The following is a 17,858-nucleotide window of genomic DNA, read 5'->3' as shown; positions in this document are numbered from 1 at the left end:
GAAAAATATCCCCCCCTTGAAAGAATTTCACGCTCTGATTTGTCTGTGTGTGTGTGTGTGTGTACTTGTACATACTACATTGTGAGGACCAAAATACGTCTTTAACCAACAGATTGAGAACATTTTTGTGAAGTGAGGACATTTTGGCCGGTCCTCACAACTCAAGACCTCTTTTTGAGGGTCAAGACTTGGTTTTAGAGTTTTGGTTTGAATTGGGTTATGGTTGAGGTTAGGGTAAGGAATGGGGAAAGGCAATCATTTTTGATGGTTGGGATTAGGAGGAGGGGCTAGGAAATGCATTATGTCAATGGATGTTCACACAATTTTATAAGTAAGTGTGTGTGTGTGTGTGTGTGTGTGTCGCAGAGGCCATGATTTTACTAGGTTGATGCTAACTCTGTAAGACTGTGCTTCCTTTTGAAGCGTGCTGCTGAGTTATTTGATTTGTCAATGGCTCAGTATACTAAATATATCTGCAAATGTATCACTTACTGTATGTTATTGAACAGTCACATGATGAATTAAGTGTGACTGTTTATCGTTTTTTCTTTTTCTTTTCTTTTTTTTAACCCTTTGACGTCTATTGTGGCTAATTTGTCTTCTCATCAGAATGTGGAAGCCAGAGTAGAGCCAGCTAAAACCCATGCAAACATGAGGCTGACCTTTAAACGTGCGTCAATTGACAATGAGGTGATCAATGTGCCAAAAAGAATGTGTAGTAGTAATCAATCCAGTTTATCCTATTCTAATATCTAATATCAGCACTAATATGAGATGTTATGGTGTCCAGTGGGAAAAAAAATAAGCCGTCAAAGTTGACAATTTGTCATACAAGTGTACAAAAACTCATTCACTCTGAGCCGTTTTTACTGAAGCAACCCCCTTCGCTCCCGGCTGTTTTACTGGATTTTGACAGATTTTGCAAATCCCACAGAATATTGTGTTTTATTGCTATAAAAACAAGGAACCTACCAAAAGAAAGATTAGAGTCTCTTCTTTCATCAGGAAATAAAGTATATTTCTATCTGTTTCCATTTTGCAGCAATTAGCAATAGAATATAGCTACGTTTCATCATTATTCACAAATCTGTTTAGAACAGTGGGGAAAATAGCTCTTTGCAACATGGCCCTGGTTGATCTCTTATACTCTGCTGCCACCTGCCGGCCTTTTTTTTTAAACAACTACCATAGCTTCAAGCATTCTCTTCAGTTTTGAGGCTGCATCAAAACCTTCTGTATTCTCTAGTATAGAAAAACATAAACGTATAAATACGTCTTTGGGAGCATGTTAATATTTAAAATAAAAACATATTTATACATTTTTGGGAGCAAATGAGTTAAATTAATCTATTTTCTATTCGACCTGTTTGTGACCCGTTTTGGGCTTTTTGATGGTTCCGACCAAGCCATTTCAAAATAAAATACTGCCCACGGGTTTTAAATGTATTTTGTGCGCAACGATCTCCTGCATCCAACTGCCAGGTAGACCGTGCGGGAATGAGGGCAGCCGCTGTGATTGGCCGCCACTGTGTTCACTCTCATAACGGTGCACAATCAACAAATGCCCACCTGCACAAGTCTGAGAAGATACTAAAAGACAATTTTACCCACACAGTTAGACTGCGCTTTGCACAAGACTTGCACTAGGCAAGAAAACAATGTGTAAATAAGACATCCACTGAAATTTAATAAACAACTAATTACGTCCTCACACTTAACTTAAGTGCCAGAAAATATCATAATATACAGTATTTAGCTAATCTTGCCAGGTGTGTCAGTGTCTTGCATGATGTCACTCTAAAAAAAAAATCCATGACTTCAATATGAACCACTATTTTTTTCTCCTTTCCTTCTGTCTCAAACAAGCCATTCCAGTTGCTGTCTCTTTAAGGCCCCATCCATAAAAGCTGTGCATCATCAAGCAGATGATCTATGAAGACATCCATGACAGGCTGATGTCTACCTAATAGCAAAAGTCATAAGAAAAAGAAAAGGGGATATTTTTGGCTCACACTGATAATCACTTTTATAAGTGTTCGTCTGTACGCGAAACATTACATATCGTTTTATGTAAAAGATAATAAAGCAAAAATAACTGATATACTGTTATAATTGTAATTGGATCTTATTTGACTGTACACGTGTCAATGAGGGTTAAGCCACCTAATTAAAAAACAATATTGCATTATTTCTGAATGATCTAACTGACCAGTTAACAAACGAGTTAAATTGAAACAAAATCGTCACGGTGGCTGACTGGTTAGCACATCCGCCTCCCAGTGCAGAGGACGTGAGATCGAGTCCGGGCTTCGGCCTTCCTGGGTGGAGTTTGCATGTTCTCCCCGTGCTTGCGTGGGTTTTGTCCGGGTACTCCGGTTTCCTCCCACATTCCAAAAACTTGCATGGCAGGTTAATTGAACACTTTAAATTGTCCCTAGGTGTGATTGTGAGTGTGATGTTGTTCGTCTCTGTGTGCCCTGCAATTGGCTGGCAACCAGTTCAGGCTGTACCCCGCCTACTGCCCGAAACCAGCTGGGATAGGCTCCAGCACCCCCCGCGACCCTTGTGAGGACAAGCGGTTCAGAAAATGGATGGATGAAACAAAACCTTTCAAACTGAACTGATGACCCTGACCATCACAGATTATATAATACTTTTGGGGTATTCCCAAGTCAGTTATGTGGGTGTCCATAAAACCTGCAACCGAGGACTTTGAGATGTGTTTCAATAAACTTTGTACTTTTTGAGGTCCACGGAATCAATGCATTTGTGGATGTTTTGTAGGAGCGTGGGAGTGGGAGCACCTCCAGGAGGCCTTGGAAGAGAAGCTGAAGAACTCGCTTGCAGTGGCTCAGTTTATGGAGCGCATACGATCACTTATTGGCAGAGAAAGGGTGAGTTCTAAGTTTGTCCTCTCACATTTTCTCGGCTTCTTTCCTCATACCTACAGAGTAACAAAACCCAAATAAATCCTGAGATTTTACACACCCACTCACTCGGTAACTGTGGATTTTGAACAGATTGGGTTACTTAACGGAAAGGTTGCTGCTGCTTATTAGAAAATGTTGATAATAACATTCGTATTATATGTAACCACAGTTATACTGATATCCTAGTAACCAATTTCTTGGTAGCATTAACTCATTAGTATGTGTAGTGTTTACCCCTTGTTGGATCAAAATCTTGACCCAACGTGCTGGGTCAAATCCTCAACCCAATTTATTGGGTGTAAGTAACCCAGTATTCTCTCTGTCAGCGCTGTGTTTGCTGTTTCACCCAATTTGGGTTACTTTGCTGCGATATCTCTTTCCATACCAAATCAGAGGTTAATTAAGTACATTCACTCTAGCCTGTGACATGATAAATCTGCTCTTTGATTTTATAAACATGTTTTTAAATTGGCTTTAATCAGCAAGATCTTGTTTTGACACAGTGCTGTAATAATTAGCATATTTACATAATTAGTCAGCATAATCGCCTCTCTGATACTGTGGGAATTAACTGCAAATAAACAAGACTTGCTCTCGAGGGAGCAAAAGTAGATTATCTGTCAGGTCTTAATACAAGACATCAGGCATGAAATTCATCAGCAGGATTTCTTGCTCTAAATTTAGAGTGAGATTAAGAGAGGTGGCAGGTGGTCTGTGCGCAGGCCCATCTAGAAGAACCAAATCTACATAAGGATGGATGTCTTAGGACAAGCTGAGGCATTATTTCAACAGGATGAACTCTCTTAAATGTCTCGTCATCATATGTTTGACAGATAAGACAAAATCACTTACCTTGTCCACACTGCTGCTTCCAGACCTTGTGAAACGTATCATACAGGACATATGAAGTACACCTGCACAATCTGATCAGATCTAATACAAGAGCTGTATAAAAGTGAACATATACACTACAGTATATGGAATGGAATTGAATTGCCATTACACATGCACGTGTTCAGACTAACAACATTTGCTTAAGACCAACAGAGGGAAGACAGAAGCCTGACAGGTCGCCGAACAGCGCGCCAATGTTGTATATCATACTAAACTAAAAATTTACACTACATGCTTTATGTGAATTAGTCTCTGATGGCACTATTTGGGTAAGCGTATTCTCTGTATGCATTCCTGAAGCGTTTTGTATAAATAGTCGTTCTTTTGAGTGATAAAAGTGCCACAAGTAGCGCGCTAATTAGCATTAGCGAGTCAGGCTGGAGTAGATCATGTCAATTCTTTGCATATCTATAAATTGAAGCAGAGATTATTGTCAATCAAATAATTTTTAATCTAAAATCGTTCTGAATCGATAATCGATTCTGAATCAAATCGCAGACCCAAAAATTGGAATCAAATCAAATCATGAGACAAAGATTCCCAGCCCTACTTTAAAAGCACTGTATTCATCTTTATTAATTATGTTATTGTTTAAGGTTCATGTAAATAGGCAGTCCAATTTTTTAAATGAATGAATAAAAGATGGGAGTGGCAGGAGACACCTCTAAGTGCATTACTAAATTAATTGAAACTAACCTTTGAAAACATGAGTTACATATTGCTGTCACCATACTGTATAGCCTATATCGGTAGCAGTCATATTTGTTAAACAGCACAATGGGACAGATTGAAAAATAAGCATTTGGTTTCCAGTTTTCACCTCTGTTTATGATGCGCTTGGCATTGCAATTCAAGTGTGTCTAGCCAGCGCTATGTGAGACTATGAGAGGTGCCATATGTATTCCAGCGGGGATGCGAGATAAATGTTCAGAATAGCAATTGCCTTGTAACAGCTTGTCATCCCGCTCAGGTGTTAACCCACTGTCGTCTCCTCTTTTGGCTTCCTGTGTGTATGTGCAGAGCACCAGAGATACCCCAAGCGCACGCGCAGCCCAGCTCGGCCCCCAGACTCTCGTCAACCTCTTCAATTCCCCCCTTTATTCGGATGTCATCTTCATGGTGCAGGGTGGGTTGATGCTGTAATTACCATTCACAAATGAATGCGCAGTCACACGGGAGAGGAAGGTCACATTTTATCAGGCTTGATTGAATTATGAGCTTGCTGACAGGCCTGGTCATCCATAAGAAGATAAAATACGATAAAACAGTCCGAAGGACAAATTGTGTTCCATCCTTTATGCGTTTCATCCCACGTATCTTCTTTAAAGGGCCCCCTAGATAACAAGATGATAACAAGGACAGCGAGACGCGTTTCTCTTTGTAGCCGTGAGTTCAAACCAGTTCAGGATTATTCTGCGAGGGTGTTATGTTTATTTTTTTCAAGAATAATTGCCAAAAATGTCACGACTTGTGCACAGGCTGCATGTGTCTCTATTTCCTGTTGATTTCAAGAGCCCATTCGGGAAGATCATTACTCATAACGTCAGCTAAATTTAAACACAATTTGCACAGCTTAATACAGCCAGAAAGCGTTTGTGCTAGGGGTGTAATTAATCGTAATTAATCGTAATTAATCGTAATTAATCGTAATTAATCGCATGACTTCAATTGTTAACTCACGATTAACTAATTCAAACCCCAAAATTTATAAATATGTTTTTAATACTTTGTCCTTCACTCCCAAAAACGTATTTATATGTAAAAAAATAAATAAATAAATAAATAAATAAATAAATTAAAAAAAAAATAAATAAATATATATATATATATATATATATATATATATTTTTTTTATTTTATTTTTTTTTTTTGCTAGAGCATACAGAAGGCTTTGCTACAGCTTCTGACATTAAGAGGTCACTTAAAGCAATGGCAGTTATTACAAAAACGGCCAGCATATGGCAGCAGTGTATAAGAGATCAGCCAGGGCTATGTTGCAAAAAGCTTTTTCCCCCAGTGTTTTTATCAGGTTCGTGAATAATGATGAAACTTAGCTATAGTCTAATGCTAATTGCTGCAAAGCAGAAACAGATACAAAAAAATGTTTTTTCCTGTTGAAAGAAGAGATTCTAATCTTTCTTTTGATAAGTTCCATGTTTTTATAGGAATAGAATAGAATATTCTGTGGGCCTTGCAAAATCAGTCAAAATCCAGTAAAACAAAGGGGTTGCTTCAGTGAAAATGGCTGCGATTAAATGAGTTAAACGGTAAACGCACAGCTGAGGGTGATTGTGGGTGCGAGTCCGAGCTCTAGTTTAAGCAGTCGTACAGAAGCTGAATATGAAATATTGAGTGTTGGGGGGAGGCGGAGTAAATCAAAACACTATAAACAGAATAGAACATAAACCACAAAATAGCTCATTTCACAGGTTTTGCTTTTCTCATTCTTTTAACACACTCACACACACACTTCTGATATGAGGGGATGTCTTGAGAGGACCAGACACAAAGTTGAAGCTGAAAGTGAAAATGAAGTCTTAATTATATTTTCCCATTTAGTTGTTTTTCCTTCAGAACTGAAACCACAAATCTTTTGCCTTAGTTTAACATGAGGGGAAGTTTTGCTTCTTCTTTGCTGTTGTTTAAATCAGCACGGCTCATGGCAATCATGATGTTTGGAAAGCTTGTGCATTTCCTTCCATGATGTTGGGGTCATTTTTCTGCCACTAGAAGGCACTATTGCATTTGTAAGACTGACAGCTTAGTGCATTTTTCTTTTCATATTAAGAGCTATCTAATCTTTAACATGAAGTAACTTCTGAAATTCTGCACATTTTAAAATTGTAAAATACAACTTGACCCCAGTCTCCACAAATGTATGCATTATTATTACATATATTACTGCTGAATTTTGACGTGGACCTGTCTGCTGCATTGCAACTGGAATTCTCCCAGTACAGGCTTTCCAAGTAAGGGGCGGTCATTTAACACACTAATTTTGACACCCCTAGATTGTACAGTACTCTGGATTTGGATTGCCTGTTTTAATTCCTCTTACATTACACCTTTTGGAAAGTCAACAAATATTGCTTTGTAGATTCTCACTCATCTAAGTTGGGGGTGCAAAGGAATCTCTTCCCGCCATTCGCAGTGTAAATTCACTTGTGTGTATGATGTGTTTATTCAAGGGAGTGTATTGCCAGCACACCGAGCAGTGCTGGTAGCACGCTGTGATGTCATGGCGGCCATGTTTAGTGGGAAGTACGCAGAGGCCCGGAGTCGAGTGGTGCCCATCCACGGGGTGTCGTCAGATACTTTCCTGTCATTCCTGGAGTACCTCTACACTGACTCTTGTTGTCCTGGTACGTTTACTGCATGCAAACCACGTTCCGTCACAAAAATCTTCCTGGTCTGCCCTAATTAAATCCTCCAATTGAGTATGTATGATGCTGAAACTTTCACTTAATGTTTTATTCATTCAAGCTCTCTTGGGCTCTGCGTTTGAATTTAAATAAGTCAGGGAGACTAACGCATTTATTACTCTGCACTTAGTTGAACGCAGACTACCATTGTGGCCAAATCCTAATTTGGATCAGCAACAAATATAAACGCCTATTATAAATATCCAATTTTATGCAAAATCCTGAATTCGGGCATTAATATTCATTTAGTTAAAAGTTCAACAACAAAAAAGAAAAATATCAGAGGCACCATTAGTCCATCTGCAGTTGCTGGCCAATGCACCTCCAGTCTATAAAGTTTTATGGGAATTGGTCATGTATGCATGCATCTGTCACGTACAAGTGAAACTACAGTTTTCACAGTTTTTACTATGAAGTATACACTCTAAAAAGAGAATTGTTGACCATGTTAAAAAAAAAGTTGAACTTAATATATTGGATATTGGATATATTGGATTAACATTAACTCATTTGCTCCCAAAAATGTATAAAAACGTTCTATTTTAATTAATGCTATGGTCCCAAAAACATATTTATATGTTTTTCATTGGATTCTTTTTTTTTTTATGCTAGACTCCAGAAGGCTTTGATGCAGCCTCTGACCTGAAGAGGTCACTTAAAGCAATTGCAGTTTTTTTAAACGGCCAGAAGGTGGCAGCAGAGTATAAGAGATCAACCAGGGCCATGTCGTAACATGTTCTTTCTTTCCCCCAGTGTTTTCAACAGATTTGTGAATAATGATGAAACTCAGCTATATTCTAATGTTAATTGCTTCAAAATGGAAAAAGATACAAATATACTTTTTTCCTTATGAAAGAAGAGACTCTAATCTTTCTTTTGGTAGGTTCCATGTTTTTATAGCAATAGAACAAAATATTCTGTGGGCCTTGCAAAATTAGTCAAAATCCAGTAAAACAGCTAGGAGTGAAGGGGGTTGCTTCAGGGAAAATGGCTGGGAGTGAATGAGTTAAATTTAATATATTCACTTTGGATTAACTAAATTCAATTGTGTGTTACCAATTGAAGCAATTTTATTAAGTTGGTCAACAAGTCAATTTGTAATCTTAAATTGGTTCGACAATTGTCTTTTTAGACTAAATGTAGTATATTCCCCACATATGTATGCTTCGCTTTTCATAAATTCACCAATTTGTGTGCGCCTCAATCAAACCCACCAAAATCGCATATAAGCGCCACAAGTCAAACCTGGTTTCTACGAGTCTAAAATCTACCAAATTCACAAATATGCTAAAGTAGACAAAATGATGATGCGCTAGTTTCGCGCTTGTCTAAAAAAACAGAGCCCAATGTTTTCAACTTGACAAGGTCCGCTATATATGGGTGACGACGTCAAATATTTAGGTTACAATTTTCTATTTAAAGCACGCCATGAATAAGCAGCCCTCCCAGCTGAAAAACGACTTGAGTGTGCTGCTGCAGTGTTTTCCTGGAGGCCTCGCTCGCTGAACACAGCCTCCAACACAAGCACAGATGACAAGTCGCATCAACCATCTGTGTGACCGCAACATACTGCCTGTGTCGTCGCTTCCCGGGGGGGACAACAAAAAGAGCAGCAATGAGCTTAATATGAAATTAGATTTAGCCATGACAACGGCTTCATCTGCTTCCGTGTGTGTCAGATCACAGGCTCGGGCGTGCTTTTGTTGTCCCTCTCTCTCAACCTGTCACACTTCATTTTACATTTTAACCTAATTACAAATGATTATTCTCTCCAGTGATGACGCCGAGACTGTGATGCGCTTATAATGACATGAAAAGGTCACATGCAAGGGCAAAGACCTAACAAACAATATTACATACAGTTACTGCTGAAATAGGGCAACTAAAGACACAGTCAACTCATTGCTGGCAACGTGAGTGGTACACTTGGCTTGATGCAGCATTTGAATGATGTCATGATTGGAATCAAATCATGTGCTGCCGCAACTGTTGTCCCATGTGAACCAGACAACACAATAGATAATTAATTTACTATATCCAATATAGTTGTGATAAAATGACTTTCAACAAGTATTCAATTTCTTACTCCAAAACCAACCAACAAAGTGCATTTTTTTGTACACGGAGGATTAACAGGTTTGTTTCCAAACATAGGTTTTTATTTTGAAAAAAAAAAAAAAAAAAAACTCCAGAGCCTGCAGCTGCTGACTGTTTTGTAAGAGCTCAGAATTCAAGGACAAAGCAAGGTTACTTCGCCAAGGAAGGGAGGATACCAATTTGCATGATCCGCGTACTTTACAGTTGCACGCATAGCATACATATGCACATTGAAAACATACAGTTTGTTAACTTGATCATTTACATTTTTATGCAACCTGAAGAAAAAAATCTGTGTTAAGGATACCTGCTGTCCATTGAAGTCCATGCAAGCAAGCAAACTTTATTGGAGGAGGATGTTGAGTGACAGCAGTCAGGTTAAGTTAGGACTAGGAGATATTTTTGTTTACCTTGTGATATTATGTAATGGTGCCGCACACATGCCTGTGAGGTTGTCATTTGACATCTTGGCAACATCAACAGGATACTTACTTGCTCTTATAGTAAAGGTGACCTAAATCAGGAGCTGGTACACACATGCAGAGTTTGCAGCTGTTGACCATGTGATGTGACTATTAAACAAACCATGAAGATCAATAATTAAAAACTAAATAAATGAATATATCTTTTGGGTTATCTTTGAGCATTTTTTAACATGTACAATATAATTCCATGCTAGATTTGTTTGTGTGTGTTCAATGCGTTTACAATTATGTTTGGAAAGTAAATATGTTTAGTGTGTTAAAAGTGTGTGGGAGAGGTAAAGTGGGTGTGGGTGGGTCTGATGAATGGGGCGTTCACAGTATAAATAAAATTTAGCTAACATTGTCGTTAAAACGTTTAACAATACAATCTCTGCATTTCTGTAATACAGGTAAACCATAATATGATGCATCTTTATGGCAAGTACCTTTATGGATATTATTGATATTTGGCCACTTGGGGGCAGTGTAATCCGTAAACGGACAATGACCAAGGTCATGAAAATATATGTTGTAGCTCCATTTTTTTCCAACCGTTTATGAGCCAAGGCGCATGCTTTACAGTAGAAAAATACCACCTTCTGCCATATAATGGAGGCACATTTAGAACAAAAATAATACAATATTTTCAATATAGTTTCATAAAAGTAGGACGTGAAAATATTCACGCCCCAATTTCCCCAGTAATTTATTATTATTATTATTATTTTAACTATTTGTCAGTTTTGCACATCTAGAGACTGACATTTTTGCACGTTTTTTGTGGCAAAACAGCTCCAGCTCAGGTAGATTAGATGGGAAGCGTTTGTGAACAGCAGTTTTCAGATTTTTCTTCTCAATTGTATTTAGCTATGGACTTTGACTAAGCCATATTAACTCCTTGATATGTTTCGTTTTGAACCTTTTTATTATAAATTGTGCTTTTTTTTAGGATCATTGTCTTGTTGGAAGGTAAACCTCTATCCCAGTCTCAGGTCTTTTGCCAACTCCGACAGGTTTTATTCCAAAATTGCCCTGTATTTGGCACTATCCATCTTCCCATCAACTCCAGCTCACGTAAGGGAATCATCAGGGAACTTTTTCGAGTCGGTTGGCTGCACTGAGAGAAAAGGGGTGAATAATTTTACACGCCCTACTATTAATTGATTTGTTAAAAAAAAAAGAGTTTAAAATACCTTATAAATATAGTTACATTTCATGATTATGTGTTACTTGATGTTGAATCTTTATGAGAACAAAATTCCAATTTTATAACTTAATGATTAATGTCTGAAATTTGGCAAAAGGTCAAAAAAGTTCAAGGGGGCTAATACTTTTGCAAGGCACTGTCGATATGTTATAGTACTTTTCTATCCATCCATCAATGGCCCTCTCTACTGAAGGAGTGCAGTTGCTCCGATTTCAAGGGAAAGGTGTATAGCATGTTTATGAGGTGTGAGCAATTTTCATACACATCAAAACAATCTGTTACCTGTTCTGCCCTTAAATGTGTCACCTCTCCGCAGCATGCAACAGACTGCACTGACACTTAATGTAGTGTTTTGTTGTTGTTGTTAGCCAGCGTGTTGCAGGCCATGGCCGTGCTGGTGTGTGCGGAGATGTACCAGGTGAAACGGCTGCAGCATCTGTGCGAGGTGTGTGTATGCGCTTACCTGCAGAGTATGCCCAGCAGAGAGTTGGCGTCAACTGGCATCAGCGTGATTCGACTACTCCGACAAGCAAAGGTCGGTGCTTTGAATTTTGGGAAGGTCAAATTCTCAGGAAAAAACACTGTCGGCTGACTTAGGAAATATTGTTTCCTTCTTTTGCTTGACAGTGTCACAATGCCGAGCAGCTGTACGTGTGGCTCCTCCACTTCATTGCCAACAACTACCTGATCTTCAGTCACAAACCTGACTTCCTGGAGCTCTCAGGTCAGCGTGCATTGCTTGGGAACAGTGTCAATTGTTGTACAGTACACAAAGTGCAATTTCTGCAGAAATTGCGTGGGAATGTTGAAAAGCTGAATGCTAAGGTTTGATAGTCAGTTGAACCATCAAATGTACTAAAATGTGGTGCAAGCGGGGTTTGAACCCAGGTTCTCCGTGGTGGGAGGCAATTGCTCGAACACCAAGCTAACTCTACTTGTTCAAATCCATAGCTAATGGTGTATTTATTTTGAAAAGTGTCATCTGATGCTGAAAGCTAACATGCATTTAATTATTTCCTGATATGACAGTCAGTTGGTATATATGTATATCACTTAGCATAATGGTCATGGATATAGTTGCAATGTACAATCAGAGGTGGGTTTCGAACCTGCGACCTCCTGGTTACTGGACAACGCACTTTATCAACTACAGCAGTATCAGACAGGTGGTAATGATACGTTGATTGTACGGAAGTGGAAGTGGGACCTAGAAAAAGTTCAATGTCCATGCCATTGAAAATGAATGGGGAAAAGTTGATATTTAACGTTAAATTGTGCCAATACTGTAAGTAAAGTGAAATCAGACGATATATACCCCAGGAGACTTTGAAATGTGAACTGTGTAAATCGAAAGTATCATGTGGGAATTGTTGCGCGACAAAAAAGTGTGGAGAATAAAAATCACAATAACATATGTGGGATATAACACAGTTAGTAATATTTTTTTTATTTCTATACGCTTTTTAAGTGTTATAAAAAATGCAGTTATAAAATTAAAAGCCACCTATAGCTTACTTTATATACAGTACATGTATTATGTAGTATTGCAAGTAGAATAATAAGCACCCCTTGGCCAGTCAGAAGTTCTGATGAAGGCTAATTAAAAGGCTGGTTCATAAAAAGAAAGTCAAACGACACTCTAGACCCTGTGGTATATTTTATTATCATCCCTTATACACACAAGGCTCATTTTAGTCTTTGGACGGGCACTGAAGGGCACAAGAGAGGTTGTGATACAGCAACATGGACGTGAGATTGGATACAGTAAAGTGTGTGTGTGTTTCAGAGGAGGAGCGCGAACAGGTGGAGAGGCTGCGCTGGCCGTCCAGAGGATATCTGCAGGAGCTCAGCGAGTACCAGCAGCAGCGACGCAAATTACGCAAGTCTCGCTGCATGGTCATGTGACGTCACCTGGAAGCAGAGAAAGACCAATCAACATGAACACATTTGCGTCCCTTTACCAGGAGGAAAGTGTCAGGAACCAGCGGGGTTGCAAAAAGGGTGGCAAGTTAAACTGGGGAATACTCCAAATTGGAATTAACTTGAAATTGATATAATTGGGCCATTTTTATTCACTTGACTCACTCAAGTGGCAGCCTAAAAAAATGAAACATTGTTAGTTTATCATCATAAATCCCTATGAAAGGTTTCCAACTTTGAAATTTGGCACCATTTTGCAATCCTATTAACCACTACGACATTATGGCCAACAAAAACAACTGATCACTAAACACCAGTATGGATATAAAACGACTGCCCCGTGGGAGATTCTATTCCAGGTCGGTGGAAACTGTGACATTTGAATGGCTTCATCACATGGACAACCAACCATCAGGATGATCGTGTGGTTTCTTTCTTTTTCTACTTGACACCTGCCCTGTCAGGACGTGTAGCTCCCATGTAGTGGACACAATTAAAACATTTGCATATCATGCCTCTTTCAGTGATAGAGCATCAACCCGTCAAGTGGCTCCATTTGAATTTTATTCAACAGGAAACTGTGGAAGACGAGGTAATAAAATCTATCAATAAGGCAACCGTCACTCTCATAACATAACAGATGGCACAACCATGTTGTATGACCATTTATTGTGCTCATATTCATTGATTTCCAATCTATATTAGTAGGAACAGATTTGATTATTACATGACATTGCATTGATTCAACTCGTAGTTTGTGTCAGACGCCGACATTTCAAATTGGCTGAGAATGAAATACCCATAAACTATTCAACAGCGGCGTGCTGCATACACCAAAACCATAGTAAATCCATAGTAATAGACGGGCAATAACTTTTGTCACACTTGCATGATCAGGAGTGTTAAGATTTCGGAGAAACGTTCACATCCATCAATATGTTGGAACATTCAAAACCACAATGCCTCTGGTTAGATACAGAATTTATTGTATCATTTTCTATTTGGAATGGGTTTCACTTCAATTATGATTATTTGGTGCTGCAATTATTTTTCTAATATATAGACTTTTTTTTATATTCCAACTATGTTTTTTTTGTTCAACTGTACTGTATCACTGATGATTTTCATAAAAGCTTTAATTAACATTCTTGATCAAACATAAATATTTTCTGTGCATTTAAACAGACAACTAAGCCGACTGTATCAGCAGTAAGTAAATGGTGAGCATGCATGACTGACGAGCAAAAAAATTGTTGCTAACGTTATGCTATGCCGCAAACGTTCATTAGAGGCAATTATATATTAGAAGTGCCCAACAATTGGTTGGCGACCAGTCCAGGGTCACCTGGGATAGGCGCCATTAATAACCGTGCCAATGCATTTTCTAGACCCTTTGGTGATAGCTCGCCCCCGACTGGTGTGGAGGACAACTTTTTAGTCATCTTGAAGTCAACACGCAGTTGATCTGTTGTGTGTCTAGGAAGAAAAATATCAATGCCAAATATATTTTCGGGGGGGGGCAAAAAAGCAACCTCGAGCTGTCCGCGCTGTACTTAACCTTCTGACTTGAAATAAATGTTTTTGAATCAACATACCACTCCGACACCAAACAGCATCCATTCTGACCGGTTGAGCTGATTAAAGTCATGAACAGAAGGCGAGGCTTTTATACGAAAGTGGCCACAGCATTACGATACAATCTTCATCCAATACAAGAGCTGTAGAAAAAAACTATGTCTGCACAAAGATGATGCTGAGTAAAACAGTCAAGAGATATTAATTTGAAAATAATTGATTGCATTTGTAGTATAATGTGAGTTGATTCTGATGTTGGTAGGTAAGAAATTAGGTAACTATAACGTTACAATTGGCTATAATATAATGCAGTTGCTCACCACTGAAAACTACCTATCAATAATAAAGTAGAGTAAACTCAATACCGTTTATCAAGCTTTTTTTTTTTGATGGAGCCCTTGTGTTGGCTGCTATTCAACTGTATACTTAATTTGTGGCTGCTGACTGGTCTGCCTTGTTATCAAGAGAAATACTAGCATAACCTAAATTGCATTTTCTCTTTGCTGTGTCTCTTGTCATGCATATTTAACGAAGCAACGTCTCCCCAGACACCGCGTTGCGGCTACTCGGACAACAACAAGCTTGATTCACATCAAGTATGACTTGCATTGTGAACACGAAGCACAGACCGATATTTTACTAATTTGTTTAAAATGTATGTAAATGATCATCTGTAAACACAGAACAGAGCCTGTCATGCAGTCATCACTGTATGTTTTGCATTTCTTTCAGCCGCTTATAAAGTCTGTTCAACTCTTTTACTACCTGATAGTTTAGTGTGGGTCACTGTAGAGCCCCAATGGACTGCAGCATTCCCTCCAGTTTGCCACTTTTGTGCAGCGCCGCCACGTCACTGCCGCCGCCGACACATTCCTCTCCAATGAACACCCGTGGAACCTAAATTCCAAAGAAGAGAATGAATGAGACCATTTGCAAACTTAAAAAAAAAAGGGTTAGGGTTAGGGTTATGTAAAATTGCTTTTAATTTTTTTTGCAAAATGCCAAAAAATAAATAAATCGAGTCACTTCCTTTTGAATCTTTGACACTTCTAAGATTACTTCCTGTATTGCATTTAGTTTTGTTTCACAATCTTCATTTAGCTTTCATAGAATGCCCTTTGAGCATTTGTTCGATTTCTGTGATATCCAACTTTATGTCCATGTACTAGTGAACTCTTTGTCCTCACTAGTATTACTTGGCAATCTAGTAGGACAACTACATATTACTAATCAGGCAAGACTGCACACTCATTGTTGTCTACACTAGTACAGATACTACTAATGAAGCCCTAACATGTTAACTATTAGAATTTTAATAGTACCAGTCACACACAGCTGACAATTATTGCAGTTTTGCATCACTGGTTGTCCTAGTCTATTAGTAGTGAGGGTAAAGCTGGCGTGTACTAGTAGCGAGTACCTTCAGACACACTTTTATAAATACCATTAGGAAGTAAAAGCGGTTTTTTTTTCAATAGTTTATATAGACTATAATGCTTTTCTGTAATAAAATAAACCAAAGTGAGTTAGTAAACCACTGATGCTGCACTGATAATGACCACGGGCGTGTGACTCATGATGACGTAAACCATATATTTATAGTGTTTTTGTTTTACGACAGTAAAATTCAAATACGACATTTATTTTTACTGCATTTATTATACTGTATATTTTTTAAATGCTATTTTGATGAATGTGGTCAGCCAGAGTCCAAAAACAGCATATAAGTCATAGGATGAGTGGAACACAATAATCATGATTTGTGTTCGCAGTAGGACTTTTACCGAATCGTAAATCGATGATTGCCTTTCGCTCGAAACGCTGCGTCACGTCGAGCGTGCGCATAGCTTACTAACGGCAAATGCATCATGCATGTGTCATATTTCCAATAATGCTCCAACTCCAAGTAAACGTCTGGCGTTAATTGTGTCCTGCTATGAACTTTCACTTTCATTCAGCCGCCTACTAATTATCAGGTTGTCTGTACAGACAATAACCCAAGACTCACGGTGCGGGCGCCGGTGAGTTCCAGGAAGTAGTCCTGCATGCTGCCCATATCTTGACGTGCGCTGATGTCAACACACTCCAGATGTCCCGGCTTGAATTTGTACTTCGACAAAATCTCTTCTGCCGTGACACAGTACGAGCACGTGGGTTTAATGAACAAGACCACTTTATCGCCTTTGATTTTAGCCTGGACGAATTGCTGCGCCATCTTGAGTTTGAGGTGCAAGACAAACGGGGAGGAGCGGCGGAGGAGGGACTCAGCGTTGGCTGGGGTTGGCTTAGCAAAATTGGTGTTTAGTGTACTTCAATGTAACGAGTCGACGTTCAAATATGGGTCGTGTGGTGCGTCGTATGGTACTGCTGACTCTGCTAAGAGATGACGTGGTCATAAAAAGTGCATTAGAGTAAGGTGGATATAGGGATCCATCATCAATCCTTGATGTAAGAAAAACCGCGAGTAAACCGACCGTGAATAGCGAAAATCTTAATATAATACTGACGTCCATTGAAATGCATCGGAGGGTGGGGGTGTGGGGATAAGAACAGGTTCCACATTTTATCTTTTTTTTTTTAGAGGAACATTTTATTATTAATTTTTTTAAAGGGACAAAATAAGTATAGTCATAATGCAGCAATTTTGGTCCAATTGAAGCGGTGTAAGCGTTTGTGCGTAAGACTTCACTGCACGTTGAAAGGGAAGTCAACAAAAAAAGTTTATTTAATAATGCCCTATGCAGTCCCACTAGTGACTAGTCTAAACACGGCGTTCGTGAAACAACAGAACGCACAAGATTCAACAAAGCTCAGATTCAATCAAACTTTAAGATATTTAAAGCCACAATAGTTTTCACTCTCCCACTGAGCACGATTACATGATTAATGCGATAATCTTTTTAGTACAATGTATACATGACGGTGTGCAGAAGGTGATGGGGACAGTAACCTCGTCCCCGACATCTTTTGAGGACTTCATAGTTTAGTGCTACCGTTGTTTGTACTGTGCATCTGCTAAAAAAAAAAAAAAATCAATCGACGCTCCAGAGTCCCTCTTTCTCCCGTGCAAACTGAACCAGTCCGTAAATTGCGCTGTAATTGCAATCTGACCATATACTACTGGTGCTACGCTTTTATTCAAACATAAAAGGATTGACTGGTCAAAACGCTTCCATCTCTATCCCCCATCTACCTTTTTTTTTTTTTTAGTTAGGTTGCATGTTTTCTTTTTATCCTTGATTCGCATTTTTATTCCGTTTCATTAATAGGTTAGGCTGTGACTGATATATGTGTGTGTGTTTACTAAATAAATTTGTCTAGAAATTCAATTTCTGCCAAATCATTTGTG

General features: G+C 38.7%; 2 protein-coding genes across 2 annotated transcripts in view; one reads left to right on the top strand and one right to left on the bottom strand.

The window, feature by feature from the left end:
- Nucleotides 1–14,079, top strand: part of rhobtb3 (Rho related BTB domain containing 3) — a 30,961-nt gene extending 16,882 nt beyond the window's left edge. Inside the window, exons 8-13 of the mRNA XM_077573688.1 lie at nt 2,785–2,894; nt 4,845–4,950; nt 7,013–7,186; nt 11,383–11,549; nt 11,642–11,738; nt 12,801–14,079. Coding sequence (XP_077429814.1) covers nt 2,785–2,894; nt 4,845–4,950; nt 7,013–7,186; nt 11,383–11,549; nt 11,642–11,738; nt 12,801–12,919 — 773 coding nt within the window. The 3' untranslated portion in view covers nt 12,920–14,079. The remainder of the gene's footprint in view (nt 1–2,784; nt 2,895–4,844; nt 4,951–7,012; nt 7,187–11,382; nt 11,550–11,641; nt 11,739–12,800) is intronic.
- glrx (glutaredoxin (thioltransferase)) lies at nt 12,657–16,775 on the bottom strand. Its single transcript, XM_077573689.1, has 3 exons — nt 16,518–16,775; nt 15,275–15,406; nt 12,657–12,925 (listed from the first exon to the last, which is right to left on the bottom strand). Exons 1-2 carry the CDS (start codon nt 16,722–16,724, stop codon nt 15,293–15,295), a joined length of 321 nt encoding a protein of 106 aa, XP_077429815.1. The 5' UTR covers nt 16,725–16,775; the 3' UTR covers nt 12,657–12,925; nt 15,275–15,292.
- Nucleotides 16,776–17,858: the final 1,083 nt, after the last annotated feature.

Source organism: Vanacampus margaritifer, chromosome 8 (assembly GCF_051991255.1).
Source record: "Vanacampus margaritifer isolate UIUO_Vmar chromosome 8, RoL_Vmar_1.0, whole genome shotgun sequence".
In the NCBI taxonomy this organism is placed as follows: domain Eukaryota; kingdom Metazoa; phylum Chordata; class Actinopteri; order Syngnathiformes; family Syngnathidae; genus Vanacampus; species Vanacampus margaritifer.
The sequence above is the reverse complement of the archived record's forward strand: the minus strand, read 5'-3'. Positions and strand labels throughout refer to the sequence as shown.